Source organism: Gossypium hirsutum, chromosome A01 (assembly GCF_007990345.1).
Source record: "Gossypium hirsutum isolate 1008001.06 chromosome A01, Gossypium_hirsutum_v2.1, whole genome shotgun sequence".
In the NCBI taxonomy this organism is placed as follows: domain Eukaryota; kingdom Viridiplantae; phylum Streptophyta; class Magnoliopsida; order Malvales; family Malvaceae; genus Gossypium; species Gossypium hirsutum.
This window is the reverse complement of record NC_053424.1, coordinates 6,328,229-6,338,426: the sequence shown is the minus strand read 5'-3', so window position 1 is coordinate 6,338,426 and position 10,198 is coordinate 6,328,229. Positions and strand designations below refer to the sequence as shown.

The 10,198-nt window shown below is 30.4% G+C and overlaps 1 protein-coding gene across 1 annotated transcript; it reads right to left on the bottom strand.

The window, feature by feature from the left end:
- Positions 1-4,001: 4,001 nt before the first annotated feature.
- Positions 4,002-7,576, bottom strand: LOC107917204 (receptor-like protein 6). The gene is made up of 2 exons (XM_041074958.1): positions 4,404-7,576; positions 4,002-4,295 (listed from the first exon to the last, which is right to left on the bottom strand). The coding sequence occupies exon 1, from the start codon at positions 7,494-7,496 to the stop codon at positions 4,425-4,427; it is 3,072 nt and encodes a 1,023-aa protein (XP_040930892.1). The 5' UTR covers positions 7,497-7,576; the 3' UTR covers positions 4,002-4,295; positions 4,404-4,424.
- Positions 7,577-10,198: the final 2,622 nt, after the last annotated feature.

The window sequence follows — 10,198 nt, the reverse complement described above, 5'->3', positions numbered from 1 at the left end:
CTCTACAAAACTTTCCTTTTACTTAGAAATAAAATTGAAATTAATTCTAAAAATAAAAAAATAATATAAATTTAAAAGATAAAATAATTTTTTAATCCAAATTTTCTCTTGTAAAAACCCAAGTTTTTTCCATAAAAAATAAAATAAATTTAATTCTTAAAAATATATAAAAATAAAAAATAAAATGAGTGATCAAATTAAAATTTATTTACATTGACTAAAATAAATTTATGTAATGATAAATTAATAATGAATGACTAAAAACAAAAAATGTGTTTATTTTTAATACTAAAAATGAAAGGTTGTGGAATTTTTCAAATTGATACCTCGCTGACTAATAACTTTTAACAGATTAAGTTATGATTGATGTCTTAAATTTCAAATTATTGGCCCCATCTTCACTTTCCTAGTAGCTTCCAATATTTGCATGTCTTTTATTTATTCATAAATTTCTAAGAGACATACGAATTCTTTTCTTTAATTACATCGTCCTTTTATATGTAGTTATTAAAATAATTCTCAACTCACGTTTCCTATTGATTTGATTATTTATTTTATAAAATTATAGAGTAAAAATTTAAAAGTTAAAATATATTTCAATTTTTTGTATTCTTCTCACGTTTGTAATTTAGTCCTTTTATTTTTATTTTCAGAAATATATTTCTCTACTGTCAAATTTTAAAAATTTAGATCTAGTTAATATTGTCGTTGAAATCCTTCTATTAAATTCTTTGGTATGACATTTTAAATTTAAAAAAAAATCAATTGGTAGTCATGTAACAATAAAAATAATGTTAAAAATACTTATTAGGATTTTCTCTTAAAAACACTCATTCGAATTGTTAGGATAAAAAAAAATTCTGTTAGAGTTGTATTGTTTTTAAGAAAAATTGACATCTGCATTTTGATTGAAATAGTTAAGAACATTAACTATTTAGACTAACTAATTATATTATAAAAGTAGATGGACTAAATTATGTCAAAATTAAAGTATATAGATTACATATCAAGTTTCAACATAGTCTAGATGCCAAAATTGAAATTTGACCATTGTCTTATGCCAACATTTTAATTTTATTATGCACATTTTATTACTTTCAACAATTGTATATTTGTACTTACTATTATACTATTATTTAACTTCCTGACTGAATTGGTATCACTCGGTTAAGGAAATTATGGAGATGTCCTTCCGTAATTAAAATAAGTTATGTTATTTAAGGATGCTTTAGTCTTTTTATTTTAAAAGTCAAGAAAAATATACGTATGATAGGATTTGAACTCAAACCAATTGTATTACTAAAATTTTTAATTTACCACTCAAATATAGTTTTATTTTAATATTTCTATTATTACTTCTATAAATTGTATATTTATACTGTCAAAACGAAAGTTCGAAATCGCCACCGATCCTTTTTGATGAGGTGTGATTGGGTCACCTCAAAATGTGGTCGTTTTTCAATAAACAGATTGATTTATCAAAACAACGATTTTGGTCTGCGACAATTGGAAAAATGGGTTGAAACTATTTTTTTGGAAAACGGGAATTGATTTTTTAAAACTAAAGTTTAGAGTCGCCACCGATCCTTTTTGATGAGGTATGATCGGGTCACCTCAAAACGTGGCCGTTTTTCAATAAATAGGTTGATTTATCAAAACAATGATTTTGGTTTGTGAAAATTGGAAAAACGGGTTTGGGAGTCGATTACGTGCGAGGAAGGGTTATCACCCTCGTCATGCCCAAATTTGGTACCTAATTGATTATTCAGTGTTTTAATGTCGAAAATTGAAAATTTGATAAGAGTTTAAAATACGATCCCTCTTAGTGTTAATGCTTTTTAAAGGTATTTGAATGAATTAAAACATATGTCAAGGACTGTTTCATCTCAAGGTAAAATGTTATATCCCGTACGTTAGGACACAACACCTCGACCCTCGAGTATGAGCTTGCCTTCTATTTCATTTAAAACTCATGTATTTAAATTTTAAAAAGGATATTAAGATATTTAGATCAAACAAAAAATTGAAACCCAGTACGTTAGGACATGATTACTCGAATTTTCAAGTACCGAATATTGCCTTCACTTGAAAAATCCAGACAGAAATAATAATAAATAAAATAATATAGAGATAAAAAATGGAATAATAAGGAAAATTCGAATGAAAATTTAATTTAAATCGGGGATGGGCAAATAAACACATGTATAACAAAATATTGAATGAAATAGTTTAAAAATAGGACAGATAATAAAAATAATAGTAATAATTAAAAAATATAATGATAATAATATTAAAAAAAGTAAATATAATGATGATAATAGAAAATAATGATAATAATAATGGAAGTAATGAAAATAATAATAATAATAATAATAGAAATAAGAGTAATAAGAGTAATAATAAAATAACAATGATACATTAATAATAATATACGTACTAATAATAATAACAATATAAAAAAATAATACTATATTAATAAAAATAATAATAGTAGATTAATAATAATAGTAATAAAAAGGTAAAAATAAAAATAAAATAATAAAAATACTATTACGTTACTACTAATAATAATAAAAAAGAAAACAATAATATTATATAGAATAATAATAATAATAATAATAACACTCTCCCCTCCCTTCTAAATCCAGCCATCGGTCCAGCCTTGCTCTGATCACCGGACCTCCACACCCCGCCGTCAGCGCCACTATACACGGTGGCCGAACCTAAAAAAAAAACTTTTTTTCGGCAATTTCAAAATAGGTAAGCTTCTTCCACTTTATTTTTACTTTCGTATGTAAAAGAAATAAAATAAAATTAAAAGATAAAATAAAATAAACAAAGAACTTAAAATGAGAATAGACGAAAAAAACACCTCTTTTGCTTTGATTTTTTATTAATCTCGTGTATTTCTCGTATTGAAAATCTCTTTTTTTCTTCTTCTTAAAAAAAAAAAGAACCCCCATTACAATGGTTTTGAATGACTTTTATAACCAAATTTTACAACTTGTTTGCTAAATGATGGCCTCTTTCTTTTTGCAGACAAGTGGGGTGATAGAGTTAGTTGGTTTAATAGTTGATTTAGTGGGGTGTTAATTGGACTGTTAATTTATTTGATGTTTTGGGCTTTACTTGTTGGGCTCGAGCAAAATTTGGGTCCTACATATACTATATATAAATATTTTGATTGAGTTGGTGTTTACCCATAATCGGATCCCAAGTCAATTATTAAATTATCAAAATGTTTTTATTTAAAAAAGCAATAATATCAATTTAAAGGTATTTTTGTGCAATAATATTAATTTAAAGGTATTTTTGTCTTTTATATAAAATCTAGAAAAAAAATTAGTAGTCTTATGACTTTGCCATTTTAACTAAAGTAACACTTGATTTTTACTTGAAGTCTTAATAAATATATTATATAATTATTTTCACTCACATTGTGAGTATACCACAATCTTATTAATAATATTGTCGATTAAGTTGATATCAAGTTAACATGCGACACCAACTAAAGAAACTTAATAATGCTATGGTAAACAATTGAAGTGCATCTAATATTCTTAAAATAATGTATTTACCTATTTCGATTTCCTTCCACTCAATTTAAAATATTTTTTTATTTTAATTTAATGCATATGCATTATTAGTTTAAAATTTTATAATTCTTTATTTATTTTATTTTATTTATACACGTCCTAATGCATTCTAAATACGTGGTTTCCACACGCATACGCGTATAATAGATTTTTTATATTAATAATGTATTTGATTGAGTTGGTATCACAACTTAACTCGACACGGACTTAAAATTGATGAAAACACAATAATAAACAATTTAATCTAATTTTTTGTAATTTTAATATTATTATTTCATATATTTTTATTAATTAATTTCAAGCTATATATTTCATTATTTATTATATATTATTTTTAAATACACAATTTTTTACTTTATATTTATCAATTCCACGTAAAATATGCAAACAAATCAAAGGTAAAACACACCAAAAGCCACATATATTGCATAACAATGAACAAACCTGAAAAAAAAAAGGGAAAGTACATATTCTCACACAAGTATAAAATAAATCCATAAATGTAAATTTACAAATATAAACACCAATATCATCGATAAGCAAGCAAGTGCTAGGGCAAGCCATCCTTTAAGAACACAGTGAATCATATCTTCAAACCATTGGCGCTGAAAATGAACACAGAAGGCTAGAACATAGGCGTCGAGCCAAATCTTATGGCAGCAGGGAGTGCATTTTCCCTACAATTCAGCTCGAATTCCACTACAACAAACAAAAAGGAAAATTAAGTCTATATTAAAAAAAAATATATGAATTAGAAACTAAATACAAACTCTACTCCAAGTTAAGCAAAATATAGTTGAAACTCACCTATTCAATTTAGATGAAGTGCTAGTTTCTTTTTCTTCCAATCTTGCGAATCCATCTTGTAAAATTCCTCTGCCAATCTCTTTCGACCATTCTAACGAACCACCATGGCCTTCCAGTTGTGAAAACAAAGTACCCCGTACTCAGTCCCAACACTACTCCACAGCTATAGCCCATCATCACGAGTTTCCAAATAAAGGGTATTGCAGAACCTTCACCTTCCACAACCATTGATGTTGGTGACTTTGGTTCCTCGTTGTTGCCACATTTCTTTGACAGCGGGAAGCCGCACAAATCCAAGTTTCCAGAATACGAACCATTATCAAAAGTATTGAATTGATTCCCAACCGGAATAGGCCCGACAAAATTGTTTTGCGATAAGTTCAACACTGCCAGAAATGTTAGTTTGGTCAACTCAGAAGGAATTCCGCCACCAAGCTTGTTTGATGACAGATCTAATGATTCAAGTGCTGCAATACTTGCCAATGACGGTGGCAGGGGACCAGTTAGGCTGTTGTGTGAGAGGTTGAGTACTAGAAGAGCAAGAAGTTCACCAAGTACCTCAGGGATTTGTCCATTGAATCGATTATTTGAAAAATCAACGAGTGTGAAACCGGTTAATGATTTGTCCAGATCAAGATCTATCTCCAGCCTTTTCATGGTTACTTCGACGAAGTTTTTGTATTCGTCTACAGCGCTCCATTGGCAATGACGAGGATATATCAAGGTAGCGCAAGATTTATGAGTAGGTGGAAGATGATAATTTGCAATTTCTAAAGCACGCAAACTTCGGAAGAATTTTGGTGGCAAGGACCCAGTGAACTCATTTCCAGAGAGATCAATTACTTGCAATCTAGAAAAGAAAGAGGTAACCGTAAAATTGTCCAGGCTACCGTGAAACCTATTAGATCGTAGGATAAGAACTTGCAGGTTTGGAAGCACACCGAGCCAGTGGGGAAAGTGATCATTAAACCTATTGTTTGCCAAGTTTAAAAAAGCTAATGAAGAACAATTAACCAAGGATCGTGGCAATGACCCTTCCAATTGGTTGTCGTTAAGGGCAAGACTTGTGAAAATACCATATCTACCATCAACAAAATCAGGGATTTTGCCATGAAAGTTATTCCTTTGTAGGTTTATGATATAGATCTCATGGCTAAAATTTCCAAGACATGGTGGAATAATTCCTTCTAAGTAATTTTTGGACAAATCAAGAATTCTAAGTGAAGTCAAGTTACAAACTGAAGGAGGAATTTCTCCTGTCAATTTGTTTTCTGAAATTAAGAATTCTCGCACTGTAGGTGATGGAACTAGAAGAGGGCCTTGCAGTAAGTTGGAATGAAGATCAAGGGTATTGAGGTTCTTCCCTGGGAATTGCTCTAAACTGGTAAGTAAGTTGTGGGAAAGATCTAAAGTGGACAACAATTCCCAACCTTCTGTTTCCGTTTCGAAAATTGGACCCTGAATTTTGTTATGGGAAATATCAAGACTGCTTAGGCTTTTGGCTGATCGTAAGAAACTTGGGAATTGCCTTAAGTTGCAGGAAGACAAGGATAAAATAGTGAGCTTTTGAAAGGTGGAGTTAACACCATTGTCACTACCCAGAGATAGCAACTTGTTATTTGAAAGATTTACTACAGTAAGATTCGTCAACTTTGAAAGCACATCAAACTTGTTGACACCACTAAAATTATTTGATGAAAGATCGAGTATTTCAAGACTATCTAGCTTTGAAATCATATCTGACTTGATGACCCCACTCAAGTTGTTTGATGAAAGATCAAGTTCGGTAAGCTTTACAAGACCAAAGAAGGAACTTGGAATTTCACCATGTATGTCATTATTTGGCAAATAAACATGTCGAATGGAATTAGGCTTTTGAATATGATTGATTGGACCAGTGAGACCGTTATTACTGAGGTCTAAATATTCTAAAGATGGCAAAGTGAAAGGCCAAGATGGAATTGGTCCAGTTAACAAGTTATCAGTTGAATGAAATTCATTCAAATTCTGAAGCCCTGTTACATGAGTTGGTAGGGGACCTTCTAGTCTATTGGATGATAACTCTAAATAAGTAAGTTGCGTGAGGTTGAAAATAGATGGGGGAATTTGACCACTAAAGTTACAACCAAAGAAATGCAGAGTAGTAAGTCCGTTAAGGTTTCCAAAAACATCAGGAATTTGCCCTTCGAAATTACTCGCATATAACAGTAGAGAGGTGATTTTTGTTAAGTTTGCAAGCGATGCGGGAATTGACCCTCTAACATCAGTAAAGCTAAGGTCCAACAACCTGATTTCACTACTCCAATTTGAGTTAGGGAGATAACCTGTGACAGAGTTGGAGCTCAGATCAAGATACTCTAGGTATGGAAGCTGGATTATTTCACTAGGGAATTCACCTTGCAATTGACATCCGCTTAGACTCAATTGCTTTAGAGATGAAGACAAGTTTTTGAAGGAGGTAGGTACAACATCAGACATGTTTACAGAGTCAAGGAAAAGATTTTCTAATTCAGATAAGTTACGTGTAAGCTTCTCAAAACTGTGGCTGTCAAAGCTTTGATCGTTCTCAGAAAGATCAAGTGAAGTCAGTTTTGTTAGAAAAGAAATATCTGACGGAATCAAACCAGAGAAGGAAGAAAAAGAAAGATTAAGATCTTTCAAACTTACTAACTGACTTAACCCGAAAGGAATCGAAGAATCATTGAAGTTGTTGTGAGCAAGGTTGAGCCGTTTGAGTCCTTCAAGATGGAAAAGGGTGGTATTTGGGGGCAGTGAGCCAACAAGCAAAGAGCAACTAAGGTCGAGGCCAATCACCTGACCAGTTGCCTTATCACAACTGACTCCCTCCCATGAACAGCAATCAGTGTTTTCATTCCAAGAGTTAGTTTTTGGATAATAAGTGATATCACTAAAAGAATCATCAATGGAGATGGTGTTTTTGAATTGGAGCAAGGCAGATTTGTCGTTTGGTAGACATAAAGGAGTCGGATTGAGAGCCGAGGACGATAAACTCAGAGAACAAATGATATTGGAAAGCAAGAACGGTACTAAGATGAGACGATGGATTTTACGGAACTTGATTAAGTCTCTCATGTCTAACCAGTAAGAAAAAAGCAATGGAAGGAGACAAAGTTCTAGGCAAATGTGCTACGATGAGGGGTTTTAAGATTGAGAGATGCTATATGATAATGATATTGCAATGCAATTTATAATTTTTGTTGGTCGATTAATGGAAAAGAAAACAATTCATTAAAATATGGAAAATGAGAATTTTTGTGTGTGTGAAATTATTAAGAAATATGATACCTTTTTTTCATCAAATAACATTAAATTCAACTCAGCCGCGTAAATAATACTTCTGCCTAGTTGTGCAGGACTATGAATATCAGGGGCCGCGGCTGGAGCGTGGAGTGCGTTTCTAAGATATGGGACACATATGAGTAGACTTAAGACTAGTATATCATCTACCCAAAAAGCAAGTTTAATTTGCTTTCGATTGCTTTTCTTCGTAGAAATTACATTGATGCTGACCAAAGCAAGTGAACAAATAAATTATAAGAAATGTTCATCAATCACACTTATTAAATTGATATTTATGTAAAAAAAAAGTAAATTAAGTGCTCATCTTTATAAAGCAACATGAACATAATCATTTTATGACCAATTTCATGGATATATGGAGCATTATCTCATCATCTTTCATCAAATGGGTCCTTTAGTTACTTTTTGTGGTATACTTAAATTGGTGGCTATGACTAAGTCATCCCCGTAAATAGTATTTGGAAATTTATACTTGTATCCTAGGGTTTGATGCATGTCCATCTTATTGCAGTCACCTTCCAAATGTTTAACCTTCATCAATAATAGTAGGCTTCATGTAGATTTGTCTTTTTATTATTTGGAAACTGGAGTTGCTTGGAAAATTTGTATCTCAGTTGACTCTAGACTTTTAACAAATCTTAGATTTGATTTACCAAAACACCCACATTAATTGCATATCACTAGTCTACCACTGATGTCTTAAATTTCCAAGTATTTGCCTTCATTTTTCTTCACTTTCCTGATGGCTTTCAAAATTTCAAAATTATCTATTCATAAATTTGAAAGTAGATTCGGTCATCAAAGCAAATTTGCCTAACCAACCATATTTAAGAGAACCAAAAATGCCTACAAACAACAAATACCTTTGCAGCATTAGTATATGTAGGTGTTTTTTCAACGAGAAACAGAGAATAAAAAAAGGAGCAAAAAACAACAGCAAAAACGTTGCTGAATTGATCTGTATTTCACTTCTTTAAAAAATACAACTTATATAGTAAAACCATTAGCAAATACAACCAAACTTTTAACTACTTCCATTAATAACCTTGTAACTTGCAAAACTTTATTTGCACATAAGCAGATTATGTCAATCAGTACTTAAACACATCATAACATCAACAACTAAATTCATTTTCAGCTGAATTACATAACAAAGGAACTAAAAAAATGTGCCACGCTAACTCGATGATAAGTGCTAAAAGTAATATGTCTTAATCTCATTTTTTATTTTTTTTGGTGATTATTCGATGTTAATGATGAATTTTATACTTTTAATATTTTAAATTCATATTTTTATAATTTATAGAGCACTTAGGATCAAAATGAGTGCAAACTGGAAAATCAAAACAAGTTACATGAGCCACACAGGCTGACCCATTCCACATGACTATGTGGTAGGTCGTGTCAATTTTGTAAATTTGCACTCTGAATTGCGGAAAATTACGATTTTTAGGTTTATCGGACATTTTAAGACATATATATGACAAAAATAAGAACATAAGAGAGAACAGTCATATAATATTCAAGAAAACAACTCAAAAAATATCATTGAAGTAGATTTCCATCAAGATTAGAGATTCCATTTGATTTCTTAAGAGATTATCATGAGTTTCTTTATTTCTTTCAATTATACTACCTCTTGAATTTTTATTTTCAAGCATAAACTAATTTTTTAAATACCTAGAGAAGATGAACCATATGATGGATTCTGTCATTTGATTTTTATTTTACGCAATAAATACTTATTTTGTTGTTCTCAATTATGCGTGCTTAATTCTTGGTTTAATATTTTTAGATTATTAATCCATGTTTGATGTGCTTAAATCGGTGGTTGAATAGACTCTATTTAAGAGTAGATCTTGCATAATTGAGTGAATTGTTGCACGCAATCCTAGAAATAGGACAAGATAAATTTACTAGACTAAAGTCAAATTTAATAGGGGAATCCATAATACAAGTTAATACGATAATAGTAGGGGTGAGCAAAATCCGATTCGATTCGAAAAACTCGATAAAAAATTCAAATTTTGAATTAAATAGTTCGAGTTATTTGAGTTAATCAAGTTATTCGGATCAACTCGAATAAAAAATTAAGTTTCTCGGTTTAACTCGAATATGAATTACACAATTCGAGTTATCCAAAAATCCGAATAAGAAAAGACAAAACTACATAGTTTTGATAAATGTTTACTTTGTTAAAAGTTAAAATTCAAAATAATTAAGTTAAAAGGTAAAACTACGTCGTTTTGATAAATTTTTACTCATTAAGTTAAAAGACTAAATCATTATATTGTTCATGTAGTTAAATAATCGTGTACTTCGTCTACTAGTTAAATAATCATTCCATCTAAATGCAACATTAAGTATAAATAATAGGATTCGTTAACTCGACTCGAAATTTTTTGACTCGATTCGATTCGATTCGAAAAAATTTCAAATTGAGTTTGGTTGCTAAAATAGGATTTGTTAACTCG